The following is a 20,828-nucleotide window of genomic DNA, read 5'->3' on the forward strand; positions in this document are numbered from 1 at the left end:
ATGACTGTGGTGTGTGGGGAAGCTGGGAGTGGGAATCTATCATATGACCCAGCTATACCACACTCTGTGGCATCCTATCCATGTTCATTGTTGCTCTCTTCACAATAGCCTAGGAAACAGAAACAACATAAATGCCCTTCAACTGATGAATGGATAATGAAAATGTGGTACATGTACACTATGGAATACTATTCGGCTCTAAAGAAAAATGAAATCATGAAAATTTCAAGTAAGTGGAATTAGGAATTAGATTGAGTGAGGTAACTCAGACCCAGGAACACATGTGTGTTTGACTTTGGGGTGCTACCCAGCTTGCTGAGGCATTTATGCTATATGCACTTTGTTTTGTTTCCTTCCTAAAATTCTAAAACTTTTGAACTTTAAGATTCTATCCCTAGTAAGGGGTTGAGGATCTGTATAAAAAAGGGACAGCATATAGGAGAGTAGAGGATGTATGTATACCAGGAGGAGTTGTCCTGAGGAACCATGGGATCATTATTTACCTGATAAGGAAGGTTGAGAACTGGAGAAGAGGATGAGGGATACTGAAAAGATGGCAGAGTCAATAGAGTATTGATTCTAGTGGAGCTGAAGAATTATTGGCATCTGAAAGCTAGGCTGTGAAAAGAGAGTTTGTTTCTGCTAAGCTTTTAGTCCTTAACAAAACGTAATTACAGAACACAAATTAGTTCTCCATCTAGTTTCTTATCTGTGAATCCTCCAGCTTGGTGAAACTGCTCTATTCTTTCAATACAAATGATAGATTATATGATACTATTAAAAGAAATATTTCTAAAGTGTCCAGAAATTGAGTTATAGCCCAAAGGACACCCCTCACCTTTATAACAGATTAAAAAATACTTAACAAAATATATATCTGGGGACCAAGAGGCCAGAATGTTTGCAATGGGGACTGTTGTAAAACTTAACCAACAGCACCTTCACTCTTTGTTACTTTTAGCAAAGATTTGAAAGAGTAGATTGATGCTATTAAATTGTTTTTAATGTAGTAAGAAGGAATGAAAAGCAAATTGCCAAAAAGTTCCCTAGCATTCAAATTGCTATGTTCATACATCAGAGTCTGATGCTGGTTGTGATTTTCTTACCCTTCTGGTAAATTATTAGACATTAAAACTCTCTATATTATGTCTAAAGAAATTTATGGGTTCTGATAGGAAGATTTTCTGTTCTAATAAATTTTAAGCCAAGTGGCCAAGCATGGTGAAATATTATGGCCTTTGAAAACAGTACCACTTCATTTGGCTTCTAAACTTGTCATCCTTCCAAATTTTAGTCCAGGTACAGCACAACTGAGTCAAAGTAAAAAAGAAAACTGAGTCCTTAAAGACCTAGGCAGAAAAAAAAAAAAAGGCCTAGGCAGGTAGAGACTTAGGCAGACTTACCCCTGCTTTCGACTGTATATTCTCTGCCCTAGTAACCAAAGGTAAATCATTCTTAACTTCAGAATTAAGATGTTTCTTGGAATTTATCCACTCATTCTGATTTCCTTCTGTTCTAGTCTTTATTTTCTCCTAATGTAGTTTTTCTATAAAAGCTGAATAGTTCTTGTACTGTTTCTAAGGTGACTTCTTACTACTTGACTCAGGAAAATGCATTGAATGATAATGTATGAGTGGCATTCTTGCAGGGATATATGTAAAAATACTATGTTCCCTGCCCTCAAGAAGCCGGGAGCTAAGTATAGCAGATGTTGTAAACAACAGAAACACTTACTGTGAGGGCCTATTAAAGAATACAGAAGAAGGAGAGATCACTAATGGTTCTAAAGGCCCTAGGAATGAGCTAATTTTCGTTTGATCGGGTTAGTGGAAGAAGAAATTTTAGGTGGTAAAGTTGAGGAGTAAGTGAATCCTGTGGAAAAAAGTTAGAGAAACATAAACCCTGTGGGGAATGAATCATTTTATGTTGAACTTACACTATAGGTGCACACAGAAATTCCTTCCCAAATATTTAAAATTATAGTATATATGCAAATGTATTTTTTATGAGCCTCAAGATGTGGACCTGGCAGGAATGAAAAGCAAATGCAATTGAGGTGCATTTTGTGAAATTCCAAAATAAGCAATAGAAATATTGTTAAAAAATTATCACAAGTGACTTCTTTTACAGTTAATTAGATGTATGTATGTATGTATGTATGTATGTATGTATGTATGTGTATATGTATGTATGTGTGTATGTTTTTTGAAACAGGGCCTCACTTTGTAGCCTTAGCTGTCCTATAACTCCCTATGTAAACCTGAACTCAAGAGAGATCCACCTGCTTTTATCTTCCAAATAATTCCAAATGCCAGAATTAAAGGCATACACTATTATCACACCCGATTTTAGGGTTAATTTGAAAGACTAGGGAGCTCAAAGTAAAAATGGGTTAGTAAAGTAGGAGCCAGATCAAGGAAAAATTCTTTTGGGAAAGTGAACAGAAGAAAGAGTAAATGGTTTTTTGTTGTTGTTATTGTTGTTTTTCTTTTGTGTGTGTGTGGGGGGGTATTTATTTATTTATTTATTTTATTTATTTATTTTGAGACAGAGTCTGTGCAGCTCAGCGTTGCCTTGAATTTGCTGTAAGGGAGGGTACCCAAATCTCTTTATTCTCCAGTTTTTACCTCTGCTGGAATTACAGGCCTTTATTCTGCTTTTGTACCTCATTGGGTGAGGGTCTGAACACACAGAAATTGGGCTATGTCTGTGTACCAGGGAGAAAGGTGTTAGGAATCCTTCCCCTCCAGTAGAACAGCTGAGTTTTTTAGCATTTTCCTTCTTCAGGACTTTGGAAGCCTGAGAAGTGGGAGTAACTCAGATCACAAATGTAGAAAGCCTGGGAATATGTGGTCTTAAACCCAAATTCTTTAAAAAATGACTTGGCCTTTTGACAGCGTGCTAAGAAAGTTCATTGGAGAAGTCTTTTCAACAAGAGGACATCCACTAAATGAAAGGGTAAAGGTGGACCTCTCTCTGCCTTTCTATCATATACCACACACAGAGTTAACTCAGAATGGATCTTATAAACTGAAAAAACTCTTAAATTAACTTATAGGAATAAATCTTCATGACTTTGAGCTACATGATGATTTCCTATATATAACATTAAAAGTACAAATAGCAGAGGAAAAATAGATTATATCAAAATTAACAACTTAACTTACTTATGTAAATGATACCATCAAGAAAATGGAAAGATCTTCCCCTTAAAAGGACATGGTACACCTTGATAACAACACAACCCAGCTTCATTTGTTTTAAGATTTTGTGTGTGTGAGTGAGTGTTTTGCCTACAGTTATGTCTGTACATTGTGTATATGTAGTATCCTTAGAGGCCAAAAAAAGGCATTGGATCCTTCTGAGACTGGAGTTACAGATGGTTGTGAGCTACAGTGGGTCCTGGGGACTAGACCTCCTGAAGAGGAGCCAGTGCTCTTGACCACCAAACCATCTCTCCAGTCCCCATCAACTTTAAAATGGATAAAGAATCTGAATAGACATTTCTCCATGGAGATACATGAGTAACCAGTAAATACAGGAAGACGTCCCACATGGCTTGTCATCAGGGACATGCATATCCAGACAAAAATAAGATATGACTTCTTACTCTTAGGATGTCTGAAAAGAAACTAGTGCTGCATCACCTTACTTAATAACTGTCCATGGGTAATATGCTGATGACATTTTATTTCTTCTGAAATTTTAAACCCAATCAGCTAGACAGACAGATGGATCAGTTACATCTTCTCCATTGAGAGTGATTAAGAAGAGTTGTATGAAGTTCTTAAGTCATTAGGATGCATACCAGGATGTGTGTAGAACACAGAGTACTTGTGAGCAAGCACAGTACCAACTTGGTGCTTGAGTGGCTGCTGCTGCTGATCCTCTGCAGTTGTGCGACTCTGGTTTCTATCTTTTGCAGGAGTGTGGTGCTCTCCTCCAGATGAGGCAGTTCTGTTGTCCTGGAGCAGTCTTCCCTGAGCACTTGCTCCCCAGTGGCCAGGACTGTCCAGGCGCAAGGGATTAGGGGTGATTAAGAAAACCAGAAATAGTGGTTGTAATCTCTTATGTGGCTGGAACAAGGTAGGGCAATAAAATGCAGTCATTTCATTCTTTTCTGTTCATTAAAAAATTATTATTATTATTAACCTCGCCCCTCACCTATTCGCCAGCTTTGCTTCTCACAGAACATTGACTAGGAAGCAGAGCCCATTTGCACTGAGCCCTAGGGCAGAGCTGTTTACTCAGCAACCGCGTTACACAGGTTTACCATGTCGTGTGTCTGTGTAGCACTGGATTTGGATCTTGTATTTAGCTGCCAGAAGTGACTGTGATGAAGTAGGAGAGATAAACTGATAGATTGGCTGCCAGAAAGATGTTGGGAATCAATCAGATAAACAGGGTAGAGAAATAGCATGCTGTTTTCTAGTGATAATAAACCGGTGGCCTCTGGTCCCTGCATTTTTAAACGTAATTGCTGTGGTAATAATGCCCAAAATAAGCAAATGAGAAAACTTCACAGGAGGATTTTTAATTGTGATTGAGATATCCTTTCCTTTGTGCAGTAAAGCTGTGTCTTTTGGAGGTGGATATTTTTATAGATTTTACAGTAAAGCTGTGTCTTTTGGAGGTGGATATTTTTATAGATTTTACTTCTTCACTTCAGTGCCTGCTTACGTCCACAGATGAGAATTAGAAAGTAAACTACTTTTCATAGGAATTTATTTCTTCTCCATTCTAGCACAGGCTTCAGCTATTTAGTTTGGTGAAATATCTGTATTACTAACTATGACTTACCTATAAAATAATTGCTTGTTTTTGTGAAGAAACAAATTTTAAAGACAAACCTGTATTATTGATAGATGTTTAGCAGGAACTAGTTTATTTTAGATTTCTCTGAGATGTCTGGAAACCTAATTTCTGTTTTCATTTCTTTCCTTGTAGCACTTATAGTAGAGATGACACCAAATTTATTGTTGCAGCTTAAAATTCTTGTCTTTTAATGTTTTGACACCTTTACACTGAGGGCTCTAAGGTCCTATGCAGGTTCCTAAGTGTGTGGAAGGTATAGATTGAGATTGTTATTGGATGCAGTGGAATACCAGGATTAAGAGGAGAATGGGTGAATAACGTTAGAACCCCCATGGAAGTTAACCCAGCAGGATGGAGACACAAATGACTTATTAGTTCCTCTGGACTTTGGTGACTATGTGTATGTGTTTGTGTCCTGTCTGGTTAGGTCAGTTGGTATCACTGGCATAGCAGAGTACAATTGTATAAAGCAAGAGGGTGAAGTCCACACTCTTCATTATTGACAGTCAAGACTTCCACTCAGGGAAGACTTTTTGAATCCTGGGGTAATAGTTCTGAAGTTAACTCTACACCATTATCCCACTGGTTGGAAGCTGATGCATTTCCCTTTCCGTCCACAGCCCTTCCTACCTGACCTTTTAAAAATTATCCATTGTTGATGAGACAAGCAAAACTGGTTGTAAAAGCAGTAAGAGGAATGTTACTTGCTCATTGATTCATTTGAAACAAACTATAGTACCATAAGTCATCCAAATGGATGTCTCTTCTCAGCTATTGTGATAGCTACCTTTGAAAACTATATAAATATAGAAGGACTAATGGAAATTCTCCCTTATTGACTGTAGCTTAAGAGTGGTCATTATGCCTTTCAGAATTCCTTCTGTGTTCTTTTAAGCCAGTTGTTGCTAGGAGATGATAATAACTCAGTTGCTATCCTTTTTCCTTAGCTCCTTCGAGAACTCATAGAGCGGAAGACCAGCTCCTTGGATCCAAATGATCAGGTAGCCATGGGAAGGTAAGTTAGATATATGGTTTTCTGTTCATTCATGCAGCCTATGTAGTAGTTTCTCCCATTGGGTACTCTCAATTCAGCCTCCAAGGTAGTGACTGGTCCGATAATTACCAGTCTTTCTTATGCTCTTCACCCTTAGTGGGGGTTGTGTTTCTATCCATAGCAATCTTTACTAAGGCTCTTGTTCCCATGCATCATCTTGTGCTTTGAAAATACAAAGGGCATTTAGAGTGCTACCTAGTGAGTGGTGTGCATTTAAATAACCATGAGCATGAAAAGAAACAAAAACTGCAGATATCAAAAAGAGATTTTGGACAGAGCAGCATTTTGAAGAGGCAATGAAAAATTAGTTGATGGAGTAATTTGAATTTTGTATTTGAATTTTCATATTTGAATTTTGGGATAGGATATTGTTGATATTTCCTGTATCTTTGGAATGTTGTAGGAGTGTTTTCCATATAGTTAATGTGATAGAGCAAATTGCATTTAAGTGGTGATTATATTGTACATTTATCTGACTTTACAATAAAATAGATTATGGTAATTAAGATTATATTAAGATTACAGTAATTGGATTTCCCTAGATCCCACCCCCCCATGTTGAGCTTTCCTTGTGTAAGTCAGATAAAATGACTAGCTGCTACTGTAATTTCCCGTTAGCATTTGTTCACAGGTGCAATTTGTGGAGATCTTTCTAGCTTGGTTTCAAATCCCTTATTTGAAAAATAAGTTCCCAGATAACATAAATCCTATGTGGACCCTGATCCACATAAACCAACTGTGAAAAAAGAGTTAATCTAGGGAGCTTGAGACTGATGAATATTGAGTAATATTATTTATTGTATAAGGTTTCTTGTATTTTTTGATTTTTTTTTAAAGGTATTAATGGGAGGGGGGGGTGCTGGAGAGATGGCTCAGAGGTTAAGAGCACTGGCTGCTCTTCCAGAGGTCCTGAGTTAATTCCCACCAACCACATGGTGGCTCACAACCATCTGTACTGAGATCTGGCACCCTCCTCTGGCGTGCAGGCATACATTGAGGCAGAATGTTGTATACATAATAAATAAATAAAATAAATAAATAAATCTTTTTTTTTAAAAAAAAAGGTAATAATGGTAATAAAATTAAAATCAGTCCAGGTTGTGGCACACACCTTTTTAAATCTCAGTACCCAAGATACAGAGGCAGGTGGACCTTTATGACTTTGAGGTCAGCTTAGTCTGCCTTTTTTTTTAAAGCCTTTTTTTAAAAAATATTTATTTATTTATTTATTATGTATACAATGTTCTGTCTGTGTGTATGCCTGCTGGCCAGAAGAGGGCACCAGACCTCATTACAGATGGTTGTGAGCCACCATGTGGTTGCTGGGAATTGAACTCAGGACCTTTAACCTCTGAACCAGCCCTAAAGCCTTTTTTTTATTGATTTTTATTGAGCTCTACATTTTTCTCTGCTCCCCTCCCTGCCTCACCCCTCCCTACTTTAACCTTCCCCTAAGGTCCCCATGCTCCCAATTTACTTAGGAGATCTTGCCTTTTTCTACTTCCCATGTAGATTATATCTATGAAGTCTCTCTTAGCGTCATTATTGTTGTCTAAGTTCTCTGGGATTGTGGTTTGTAGATTGGCTTTCTTTGCTTTATGTTTAAAAACCACCTATGAGTGAGTACATGTGATAATTGTCTTTCTGTGTCTGGGTTACCTCACTCAAAATATTGGTTTTCTGCTGTGTAGTACTCCATTGTGTAAATGTAACACATTTTCTTTATCCATTTTTTGGTCGTAGGGCATTTAGGTTGTTTTTAGGTTCTGGCTATACCAAACAAAGCTGCTATGAACATAGTTGAGCACATGTCCTTGTGACATGATTGAGCATCCTTTGGATATATACCCAAAAGTAATATTACTGGGTCTTGAGGAAGGTTTCCTAATTTTCTGAGAAATCGCCACACTGACATCCAAAGGGGCTGTACCAGTTTGCATTCCCACCAGCAATGCGGAAGTGTTCCCTTTTCCCCACAACCTCTCCAGCATAAGTTTTCATCAGTGTTTTTGATCTTGGCCATTCTTGCAGGTGTAAGATGGAATCTCAGAATTGTTTTGATTTGCATTTCTCTGGTGACTAAAGAGGTTGAACATTTCCTTAATTGTCTTTCAGCCATTTTAGATTCCTCTGTTGAGAGTTCTCTGTGTAGGTCTGTACTCCATTTTTTTTTTTTTATTGGGTGTGTTCTTTTGGTGACCAATTTCTTGAGTTCTTTGTATATCTTGGAGATCTGACCTCTGGCTGATGAGGGGTTAGTGAAGATCTTTTCCCGTTCTGCAGGCTGTCGTTTTGTCTTGTTGACCATGTCCTTTGCTTTACAGAAGCTATTCAGTTTCAGGAGGTCCCATATATTAATTGTTTCTCTCAGTGTCTGCTGCTGGGGTTATATTTAGGAAGTGGTCACCTGTGCCAATGCATTCAAGTGTACTTCCCACTTTCTCTTCTATAAGGTTCAGTGTCAAACTTTCACTGTTTCCTGATGATCTGATAGTTTACATAAGCGATCCCAAAAATTCTACCCAAGTCTGCCTGTCTTAAAAAGTAAAAATAAAAGAGATTATATTGAGGGAGGGGGAAAAAGAGTCTTTACCTTTTATTAACACACACTTAAATATTATAGATAGAATATAAATATTATTATATGTAGAAAATACAAACAAATATAAGATTAGTGAATAATTAAGAGCAGATGACCCAGGTTTGGTTCCCAAAATTCACAAAGTGGAAGGAGACTCCCTGGGTTGTCCTCTGACCTCTGTACATGTGCTGTAGTATGTGTAGGCATGAACAAGTGAGTGCACACACATCAGGATAAATAAATAAGTGTAAATTTTTAATTAGAAAGGAAAATAAAAAATACTGAGTATTAGCAAGGGAAAATAAAAGAGAATTGAGCTAACATGGTGGTGTCTTTAACCTCAACACTTGGGAGACAGAGGCAGATTCGAGGAGAGCCAGGGCTGCATAAAGAAACTTTGTCTCAGGAAACTAAAAGAGAGAGGAGGGTGATGAGAATTAACTAAAAATGAATTAATGCAAAAAAAATGAATTAATGCTTTCAGACAAACCAGCACTTGCAGCATCTAGAGACTGTGCACAAGCCAAAACAGCGGAAACTCAAGTGGCTTGTACTCTATGGACTTTTCTGCAAACTGACAGATTGAGTGCTTGTCACAGTAACTCCAGATACTGAGGAGCATTGTTAACCAGATTTGCTTTAGAATTTCCCACCTGCTATTTGTTTTTTTACCATTGCACAAATCCTCCCCAAGTCACTTTGGCCCTGAGGAATTTGGTTGGTGGTGTGGTTTTTTTTGTTTGTTTGTTTTGTTGTTGTTTTGTCTGCAGGGTTATTAGTGAGAAAAATTACAATTTTTCAATATTCATAGCTGTTTCTTTGGATGATGTTGCATAACATGGCTTGTGAATTTCCCAGGCAGTGGCTTGCAATTCAGAAACTACGAAGCAAGATCCGAAAGAAAGTAGATAGAAAAGCCAGCAAAGGAAGGAAACTTCGGTAAGTTTGTGGGAAGCCAATGTGCTTTGTTGCTTCTCTTTCATTTTGATTGTCCTGTCTTTCTTTCTCTTGACCATTTTAGCCTTGATTTTGTTTTTTGAGACAGGTTGACCTTGAACTAAAAGTCTCCTGCCTGAGTCTCTTGAGTGTTAATATTCTGGCATATTCTTCCACACACACCCACTGCTCACAATTTTGTTTTTATGGATGATAAAAATAACAAATTGATGTGGAAATGTTTTTATGAACATTTTTTTTACTCTAAAAGGGAAATACAGTTTATTGAATGTTCTATTGTTGTCAATGGATGTATAAAATACAGTAGTGTTTCCCTGAAAGAAATAATTAGAAAACAAAGGAAAGATGATTATTTTAGCTTTAAAAAGACAAAGTGAAAGACTTTGAAAATGTTAACAGTATACTTACATGGGATGAGGAATATAATTTTTATGGGAAAATAGAAGTATTTTTGATGTATGAAGATATTCTACTCTGCACTAATAATGAGTCTAAGGAAAGTACAGACGGAGAGATGGTTCAGTGGTTAAGAGCACACACTGTTCTTACACAAGATAAGTTTGATTCCCAGCAGCCTTATCAGGCAGCTCCAGGTGATCTGATGCCCTTCTGACCTCATGGATGTACACATGTATACATAAATAGGTAATAGTAGAAAATACATTTTTTAGAAAGAAAGATACAGACAAAAGACAGAGCAAGAGAGTGGGAACTGACATTTCTATATTTTTAGATTTATGTCCTGAGGCTAGAGTGGGGTAATATCATCTGACAAAAGCTCAGTGTCAAAGAATCTGCTGATAGTTCAGGTGCATGCCAAAAACCATCTTTATATGTATGCTTTTAGATAGATAGCTAATCTTACATCACTAGAGAGCCTTTCTTTTATTAGATTTCCTTTAAACAGATATGGATCTGTTTTACTTTTGAATGTCTTCAGACGATACATGCCTGTAACCTCAGCACTCAGGAGGTGCAGTCAGGAATATTGTAAGTTGGAAGCCAGCCTGAACTACTAGAGGGAGAAAACAAACTTCACAAAAACAGATTTCATAATCACTTTACCTTGTTCGGGATTTAACAAGACTCACCAGGAAATGCTGATTTAGCTCTGCAGAAGTGCACAGGAGCTACCACTTTTCTCACTGTTCAGCCGAAACTGTTAGAATCTTTCCAGTTTTCTCCTGTGTTGAAATGTGCAGCTCTTGTGCTTCTCTGGGCATTTTTACTGTGTGATTAAGAGGGTGACTCGAGCCACACTGCCTGAGTTTGGGTTCCAGTTCAGACAGTGACTAGTGCATGCTTTGGGAGACCTTAAACTCTTTATGCTGGTTTCTTCATTTGTAAAATGGGCATGATAACCACTCAGAACCAGGTTGTGGTGGTGGATTAAATGAAGAAGTATATGGAGCTCTTAGAATAGTGCTAGGTTCCTGGTAAGCATTGTAGTGTAGCAGTATTGACCGCCATTGTAGCTGTTACTGTTGCTGTCATTCTTCTAAGACTGCTGGGTCAGTCGGCCACCCTCGTGCTTGTTTCCTTCCACAGTTCCATTCCTTTTTCTGTACCAGTCTGTCTCTTTTTCCCCATGGGGATTTAAAAAATGTTACTAACAGTATGTTATAAATGGCAACTATATGGGAGGCGGTGGCGGGGAGGAGGCAGAAATCCTCAATAAATAAATAAATTAAAAAAAAAAGAAACCAAAAATAACCCCCCATACACACATGCACATATCCCTCCACAGAGAAACATATTCAAAAATAAATTTAAATGAATATTACAAATAAATAAATAAATAAATGGCAACTATAGTCTTTACTGTTAGTTCAGGTTACACTCTAGGACTGTGTATAAGACTAGCTTACTGGGGTCTCTCCAGAGGAGCAATTGGAAGACATGGGTTCAAGTCTTGACTCTGTCTGGTCATGCTATTTTGGATCTTTATTCTCTATTCCTCACTGTTCTCATTTATTAATTAAAGGAGATAATCCCTTCTTGATAGATTTGTTATGGGTATTAAGTGAACTAATGTGTAGATATCTAGTACACAGTAAACATTCTCTTATGTTTATATAATGGTGTTTCTCTTGGGAATAAATTATATCTTCCAAAGAATTGAGAGAGGCCAGCTGTGATGGTATAATCTGTAATCTTAGCACTGAGGAGGCTAACGCAGGAAGATCAAAAGCTTGAGGCCTACTTTGGCTACATAGAGACCCGGCTTCCTAAAAAGTAAAAAAGGAGAGGGAGGAAACAAGAAAATAGTCTACATTTTTGTTACTTTGAATTTTTAAATTGTTAGAACCAAGAGCTGTATGTACCCTTTGTGCTCAAGAATAGTATTACTTTATCCTTTCAGATAGCTCAACCTCACTACCAACTGCAGTGCCTTGTAGATAGTAGTCAGTCAGAAAGTGCCTTGGATAAAAATGATGATAATACTACAATGATTGGCTGTGACTGTAAGCAAAGCATAGATTTAAAAACCTGGATCTGGAAGTGGCGCACACCAGCAGTGTGCCTGCTGAGAATGCATGAGGCTCTGCTTTCAATCCTTAGAGGAAAAAGAAAAGTCAAGGTTGGTATTGGAAAGCAGGTACTCTTCTGTTATGGTAACTGATTGAGAGCATGGGACTACTGCTCAGATCGAAAGACGTTGGTCAGGATTTTTATTTATCAGGTTGAAAGAAAACAGTATTGTGTGTGTGGATGTATGTGTGTATGCACATGTGTATGGGAAGCCCGAGGTTGACACTGGGTGTCTTCCTCAGCTGCTGTCTATCATTTATATTGACCTAGGCTTTCTCACTTAAACCCAAAGCTAGTCTAGGCAGTTTGCTGAGGTGGGGGGTGGGGTTGCTTCCTTTTTTAACACAGAATTATAGGCAGTAATCAGCTATACCTGCTTAGCGTTTGCATGGGTGGTGAGTAGCCAAACTCTGGTGGTTATGCTTCTTTGGCAAACCATTTCCACTGATCAGGATTTTATTTTAATGAAACTTGCTTTTATTATCTTAATTTATGAAGTTAATTTCATTAAACTGTTAATTAGATGTATGTGTCACTGCAATTATGTAACTTGGTAGTGGTTGCAATCCCTACCTGCCCAAATACTCAGAGACATTAAAATCTTATTCTGGCAACATCCATTCAAGAGACATGCTTAAGCAAAACAAGACTTAAGGTTAAAAATAAGAGGGACTGTAGTCGGTAGATCAAGTCTGGAAAAGTAGGCAGACCTTGCAGAGGTTGATTCCTTGCTGTTGGTGGGTGCTACATTAAGGTGTGCAGCCTGCACAGGAAGACTGCAAGGTGCCGCGTCCCCACTGAACCATGAGAGACTGATTAGATCAGGTGGAAGCAAAAAGAGTATTATTTGTATAAACTTTTGCCTGTTTGAGACAGTGGGGCCATCTTGGGAATTTCAGGCTTAAAGTGAAGGTAGAGGAATGGCAGGCAGTGAGGCTTGGTGTGCAGGTGAGTGCTAGACCACAGCCCCTCTCGCAGTTTGGGCTTTGTTCTGTTGACCACCATGAAGCATTTAGAGATTCCATGCAGAGAAGTATTGTCATCACTCTAGTGTTTTAGAAAGACAATTCTAGCGTTTTGTGAACTAGGACTAGAAATTTTTGAGAGCAAGGGCTTGATGAAAGAGCTGATACGCTGAACCATGAATTCAGGTGAAGACTTAGTATTTCATAGTGACTTCGTGTGAAGATTGTGAGTAGGCTAGAATGGTCACCAGCATATGCTACAAGGAGGAAATCTGTTTTGTTTTTTGTTGTTGCTGAGAGAAAGCGTGGATTCTGTTTAGAATTTGTTAAATTTCATACAACCTTGAAAGGTCTTTTTTTGTTTGTTTGTTTGTTTTTTAATCAAGGACAGGATTTCTCCACTGTAGCCCTGGCTGTCCTAGAACTCACTTTGTATGCCTGGCTGGTCTCGAACTCAGAGACTCCTGCCTCTTCCTCCTGAAGATGGTTCTAATCTTTTTAGAGACATTTTTAATTGAGAAGGGTATATGTATTTATTGCTGGATAGTTTAGAAGCAATTTAATTGCATTTCCTCAAACTGTATAATACGACAAGTCTATAATGATAAAAACAGAACCCCGAGAGATATCACATATATGAGATTGATAGAGGAGGAAGAGTTCATAAAGAATGCTGAGGAGGCGAGACAAAGGCAGCCTATTGTTCATGGGAGTGTTTACCATGACCAAAGTGCCTGGAATGTCAGAGTCACCAAGATCTTTTCCCTTCTCATCACTTTGTCAACACAAATATCGAGATAACTCTCTCTCACTTAACTCACTAAGTGGATCAGGCTGGCCTTGAACTCACAGAGATCTACCTGCCTCTGCCTCCTTAGTGTTGGGGTTAAAGGTGTGTGCTACCACTACCTGGATACTCAAGAATCTTTTGGCTTCTGTGTAAGACTAGAAGCAACAGCCAAAGGGCTTTCCATACTAGAAATGTTGTTTCCCTCTTTGTCTCTCTCTCTCTCCCTCCTTTCCTTTCTCTCTCTAGACGGAGTCTCACTATGTAGCCTTGACTGACCTGGACCTCTCAGTGGACCAGGCTGGCCTCAGACACAGAGATCTACTTGCCTCTACTTCTTGAGCACAGCTCTTATTGTATGGTTTGTTTCATAAAAGCCTTTAGTATACCAGTTAATATGTTGACCAAAGTCATGCATAATTCTAGTTACTAGCTAAATGTAGAGGGAACCAGAGAAGTAGAAAATCCCCGGTGGAACAAGCACCACAGCAGATATTTTATTTCAAGTTTTTAAAAAATGTGTGTGTGTATTCATGTGTGGCAGTAGCAGTTGACATCAGCTGTTTTCGCTATTGTTCTCTACAAACTTGAGTTTGCCATTTTGGCTAGGCTATCTGGTCATCAAGCTTCCAGGAAGCTCTTGTTACATCACTGCTCCAGCACTGTGGTTACAGGTACCTCACTATGCCTGGCATTTCAGTGGATTCTGGGGATCCTAACTCAGATCCTCTGTTTTGCACATCAAACACTTTACTCCTTGAGCCACTACCCCAGCTCCATATAGCAATACATTTTGTAGATAAAGCCCACAAGTAGATACTAAACCAATGGGCAAAAAACATCTGAAGAGAGCCAGGATAGTCTCCATGAGTATGAGACCTACTGGTCTGCATAAGTGAGTTCCAGGCCAGTTAGAACTACATAATGAGACCTGTCCAAAAAGAAAAGAAAAAGTTTGAGGGGAAACAAATATCCTCATGATCTCAAATTATTGTTAGTATATACAAGGCCCTGTACTCAGTCCCAGTATCACTGAAAACACAGAAAAAAAAAAAAATCCTTTTTGAGTCAGGTGTGGTGATTCACACTTATAATCTCAGCACCCTGGAAACCAGGACAAGAGGATTGTTTCAGTTTTATGACCAGCCTGAATTGCAATATGAGCTCTGTCACAAACAAAAACTTTTAATTTTTACATTGTGTAAAATGTTTGTAAAGAAAAGAAACTAGGGGGCTGGAGAGATGGCTCAGTGGTTAAGAGCACTTAACCTGCTCTTCCAAAGGTCCTGAGTTCAATTCCCGGCAACCACATGGTGGCTCACAACCATCTGTAATGAGGTCTGGTGCCCTCTTCTGGCCTGCAGACATACAGACAGAATATTGTATACATAACAAATAAATAAATATTAAAAAAAGAAAAAAGAAACTATATAGATGTCTTTTTATATGTGGTATAACACCATTAAATAAATTCTATAGACACAAGAGCACTCTTAAGGTGTGAAGACAGTGCAAACTATTAAGCGCAGTCATTTGTTGCTTACCAAGAGGGGGACCTGTTAGGTGACCTACTTACACATTTACAGAAAGCTAGTTATTGTAGCCTATGACACAAAGACTGTGTAGCTATCACTAACCAAAATATTATATGTGGGGGATAACTGCATTGCAGTTTCGTTTTTAAACTGTGTTTGTGCATGTGGGTATATATTTTTTTCTGTTACTCTTGAGTTGAAAAAAATTCATGCTGTTATTTTGTAAAATTCATTTGTTGAAAAAAAGAATGAAGTTTGGGAGGTTTAGATATGTGTGATTGAATAGGGACTTATTTGATATCTGTAAAATGTTTCTAAAACTGAAATAATTATGCATGAGGATATTTATTGGATTTTTGTTTTTAAATGTTTTGCTCAAAAAGAAGTTTTAGGTATTTATCTTATGTTTTTGGTTGTGGGGCAGTCATCCAAGCTTTTTCTAATAGGAAGATTAAAAGGGGTACATTGTGGAATTCTCTGGTATAATCTGATTTGTATTAAGTGGTATATTTAATTGACTTTATCTGGAAATTTCAAAGACTGTATACAAAAATACATTTTATATATTGCCAGGAAGTACAGGTGCAGTAGGTTAAATTTCATGACATCTCAAACTAAAAATTGACCTCAGAGTTGTTCAGAACTTCATTGTGCTCCTTCAGGTAAAGGTGGGATTTTGAAAGAACCAGCACAGTTCCTGTGAAGATGATAGAGTTGTAGGAGTCTTTTCTGGCTTAGGGAACCAGTATCAGTGAATGGCATTGTTGGCACTGCCTGTCTTCTTGCTAGTCCTCTTGCTAGTAGGTGACTTTAATGGCACCGAAAACTAAGATGCACACAGAGGAGGAAGCTAATGTAGTTGGGCCCTCATTCATTTTTATCTGGAATAATATTTAAAGGTTTATGCATGCACAAAGACACAAATGTATTGCTTCCCCTCCTATTTAGCTGTGATTTAGATGTGTCTATGTTTAACTGTGATTTTCACTATTCTATTAGCAGACTGTTTCCTATTGCATTAAGGGGAAAAGAGAATACAGTTGCAAATGCCTGTGATCTTTCCCCTCTCCACTCTGGAACCCAAGTCCATGGGATCACTCATGGGGTTCAATTGGTAGAATATGTTTTCTTTGCTGAGTTAATGATTGCTAATGTTGCTGTCTGTTTTCTTGCTTTATTTAGGTTTCATGTCCTTAGCAAGCTCCTGAGTTTCATGGCACCTATTGACCACACTTCAATGAATGATGATGCCAGGTGAGCAGTAGATTACTTTTATATCTCAAGTGGCTTCATGAGAGCCTGGTATTGACCAGTTCCACATCATATTGCCCTCTTGTTTCTTAGCAGTCATTGGCATTGAAACAGGGTCCTTGTCATGTGTTTACTCCCATGATTACTATTAAGCCAAATCAAAATTTCCATAAATCTCAACACTGCCACATAGTGGTTTTGTTTTGTCTCAGCATTAGTCCACCGACCTGGGTCACCAGAGCCCCTGTCCATGGCAAATTCAGTGCTCTGTGTGTTGTGCTGTGTGTATATGCTCTCTATGCAACACTCAGGAGTGGACGTGTAGCTTCTGTTGTGTTTGTTAAAGCTGCTGTTGGGGATTACAGACTTTATTTTTTTATAAAAGAAGTATGTGTTCATGAAGCTGAAATGATAGGATATATCCAGGGGAAGTGCTGCTATTCATTATTATTCAGAGATAGCACTTTATTGTTATTTGTTTTAAGGCAGAGTCTTATTTGGTAACCCAGACTGGCCTAGAACTCAGAATTCTGCCTGCTTCTGTTTCCCAAGTGCTGAGATTAAAGACATGTGCTATATTGACTTACTTTATTTATTTAATTAGTTGTTAATTTATTTTTATTTCTTAAAATTCTTAGCTTAGGCTAGACTAGAACTCTCTATAGTCTAGACTGGCTTGACACTCATCCTTATTCTGTCTTATTCTTCCAAGTGAAGGGATTACAGGTGTTTGCCATCTCACACAGCTAATTTTAAAAAATTAATTAATTAAAAGAATAATTTCTTGTGCTAGCATTTGGAAGGATGGAACAAGTGTATTTCTGTGAGTTCAAGGCTAGCCTGGCCTACATAGCAAGTTCTAGACCAGCCAAGGGTTGCATAGTGAGTTCCTGTTGAAGAAGGGGGAGGAAGAGGAGGATGAATTATCTCTTTTCTATTTATTAATTTGCATTCTACTCTAATGAAGAGAATCCCCTTTCTTATATTTATTTACCATCGAGTGATCCATTTATAGCAACATGGGCTCCTGCTTTCCTGTCTTACTCAATGAATTATTTTGATATTAAAATTGTATAGATTGGTGGAAGCCCCTTCAAGCTGGTTTGTATCCTTTTGGTATGACACCCGACATTCTTTGTTTCCTTGTTGTTTGGCACATGATACTTAAAGTTTATCTGTTTTGTTTGGTGGTTTGTTCTTAGACAGGGTTTTACTACATAGCCCTAGCTGGCCTGGAACTCTCTTATAGACCAGGCTGGCCTCCACCATACTGGGCTTATCATAGCTATCTAATACCTTTCTTGTGCTTGTTCTGGAATTACTCTTTTTTTGTTTGTTTTTTGTTTTTGTTGTTTTGTTGCTGTAGTTGTTTTTAAATTCCGAGACAGGATTTCTCTGTGTATCCCTGGCTATCCTGGAACTCCCTGTGTAGAACAGGCTGGCCTCAAACTAACAAAGTTCTGCCTGCCTCTGCCTCCCGAGTGCTGGGACTAAAGGCATACACCAGCACTACCTGGCCTGTGAGCATTTTTATGTCATTAAAATAATTTTTAACTTTAATCCCAGCACTTGGGAGGCAGAGGCAGGCGGATCTCTGTGAGTTTGAGACCAGCCTGGTCTACAGAGCTAGTTCCAGGACAGGCTCCAAAGCCACAAAGAAACCCTGTCTCGAAAAACCAAAAATTAAAATAAATAAATAAATAAATAAATAAATAAATAAATAAATAAATAAATAAATAAATAAAATTTTTAAGAGGCTGGAAAGGTGGCTCAGAGGTTAAGAGCACTGGCTGTTCTTCCAGAGGTCCTGAGTTCAATTCCCAGCAACCACATGGTGGCTCACAACTGTCTGTAAAGAGGATCTGTTGCCCTCTCCTGGTATGCAGACAGAATAATGTATACACAGTAAATAAATAAATCTTTTAAAAAAATAATAATTTTTTAAGATTCAAATGACTTGGTCTATATAGTGAGTTTCTGGACAGCCAGGACTTTCACAGAGAAATCCTGTCTCGAAAGACCAAAAAGGAACAATAAATAAATAAATAAGTTAATAAGTAAAATTACTATATTTTTAAACAATTTATTCTTATTTTGGAGCTGGAGAGATGGTTCAGCAGTTAAGAGCACTGGCTGCTCTTCCAGAGGACCTGAGTTCAATTCCCAGCAACCACTTGACAGCTCACAATTTATTCTTAGTTTATGTTCATTGGTGTTTGCTTTTTTGTTGTTTGTTTTTTATGTCTATGTGAGAGTGTCAGATCTTGGAGTTACAGACAGTTGTTAGCTGCCATGTAGGTGCTGGGAATTGAACCTGGATTCTCTGGAAGAGCAGTCAGTCTTCTTAACCGCTGAGTCATCTCTCTGGCCCCCGACTATAATATTTTTATATCGTTTAGCCATTCACTGACTGGTAGACATTATTTTATCACAAATAATGCTGTCGTGGTATTTTAGTGTAAACATTTGCCAAGTGGTTGTAGGTTGGCATGGTTTTGCCAGGTGTCACAGGTAGCCTTTTAACTTGCTACCAAACCTCATCAGATCACTTTGCCTCTTGCCTGTGAAAATAGTAGATCTGTGGGCATAGGCAAGCACAGTTGGCTATTTTTCATTTGACTTGTTTGACTATAAAGTAGCTTGTGGATAATCCTACATACCCTTGTATCTGTTTTGTGACCACATTTTTCTCAAGTGCTTTAGAAGTGGATGCCTAGGTATGGTTGCCTTTTTAGTGGCTTTTGGATCTAATCATTTGAAAGTTCCAAAGTAAAAGCTGAGTGCTGTTATTCACATCTGTAATCCCTGCACTTGAGAGGTGGTGGTGAAAGTATCAAGAGTTCAGGGGGTGGGGGAATCCAGTGAAGAGATGACTTAGTGGTTAGAAGCATGTACTGCTCTTCCAGAAGACCTGAGTTCAGCTCCTACCAACCATGTCAGATGGCTAGCAATTGACTACAATTCCTGCTTGAAGGCATCCAACTCTTTCAGCCTCTTCAAGCTCCTGCACTTACATGCCCATACCTACACACAAAACACCCACAAAATTTTTAAAATTGAAAGTAAATCTTAAAAAAAAAAAAGATCGTGGAGACTAGAGAGATGACTCAGTGCTTTCAAGGACCCGGTTAGATTCCCAGCACCCACATGGTGGCTTACAGCTATTTGTTACTCCATTTCTAGGAGATTTGACACCCTCTTGTTGCTTCTTTGGGCACAGGCACATATGGTACACATACATACATGCAGGCAAAACACTTGTACACATAAAATTAAAATAAAATATCTTTAAAAATTCATGATGAGAAGTCTGGAGAGAAGACTCAGTAGTTAAAGTGCTTATTCTTCTTTCAGAGAACCTCGGTTTGGTTCCTAGCACCCAGGTTTATTGGCTCGCCAACTGCCTGTAATTTTAGCTTCAAGGGTCATGTCCTCTTCTGGTCTCCATGGACATCTGTTTGCATAAATGTGCATACCCGCACAAATAAAACTAAAGTAAATTTAAAAAAATAATAAAGGAGAGGGCTGGAGAGATGTCTTTACAGTTAAGAGCACACACTACTCTTGGAGAGAACCCAAGTTCAGTTCCCAGCACCTACATCAGCTGTCTCACAACCGCCTGTAATGCTAACTTTAGCTCCAGTAGTTCTGATGCCTGTGGGTTCTAAGGGTGTCTGCAGTCAGGTGCATATATCTACACACATACAGACATACACACACTTAAAAAGTAAAATAACAAATCTAAAAAAACAAACACAAAACTATTCAAGGCCATTCGTTAACTACATAGTAAGTTGGAAAGCTAGCCGAGTTACGTGAGACCGTGTCTCAAAAGTTGTAAAATAAATTAAGTGTGTCTTTGTTGTCCTGTCTGAAAAACAAGGGAAAATGTATTAATAAGAAAGCTAGGTGTTATTTTGGAATCAGGCTTTCTCTGAGTAGCTCAGATTGGCCTTGAACTTAAAATTTTCCTTCCTCTACCTCTTGAATACTGGAATTACAAGGATGTACCACTGTACCAGTTTGAGGTTATATTATTAGCTCAGACAGTAAATGAATAGTAGTAAGTTCTTTTGAGTACATTACTATGGAACCATTTAGAGTCCAGTTTTCCATTTCTTAGTTGGGAGCTCTTTTCTTTCCCTCTGTCCCTTCCTCCCTTCCCTTCCTCCCTTCCTCCTTCCTTCCTCCCCCACCCTCCTTTCTTCCTTTCCAGGCTCTTATGCATCATACACTGGCCTCAAACTTGCTATATGGCAGAGGATGACCTTAAACTTCAGATCCTCCTGCCTTTACCTCCTGAGTGCTGGGATTACAGCTGTGCACTACCATGCTTTTTTTTTTTTTTTTT

At 38.3% G+C, this 20,828-nt stretch overlaps 1 protein-coding gene across 1 annotated transcript in view; it reads left to right on the top strand.

The window, feature by feature from the left end:
* Positions 1-20,828, top strand: part of Aatf (apoptosis antagonizing transcription factor) — a 108,707-nt gene that overhangs the window by 63,932 nt on the left and 23,947 nt on the right. Inside the window, exons 9-11 of the mRNA XM_005349330.3 lie at positions 5,763-5,830; positions 9,309-9,389; positions 16,409-16,480. Of these exons, the coding sequence (XP_005349387.1) occupies positions 5,763-5,830; positions 9,309-9,389; positions 16,409-16,480 (221 nt within the window). The remainder of the gene's footprint in view (positions 1-5,762; positions 5,831-9,308; positions 9,390-16,408; positions 16,481-20,828) is intronic.

This window comes from Microtus ochrogaster, chromosome 7, assembly GCF_000317375.1.
Source record: "Microtus ochrogaster isolate Prairie Vole_2 chromosome 7, MicOch1.0, whole genome shotgun sequence".
NCBI classification, from domain to species: Eukaryota; Metazoa; Chordata; class Mammalia; order Rodentia; family Cricetidae; genus Microtus; species Microtus ochrogaster.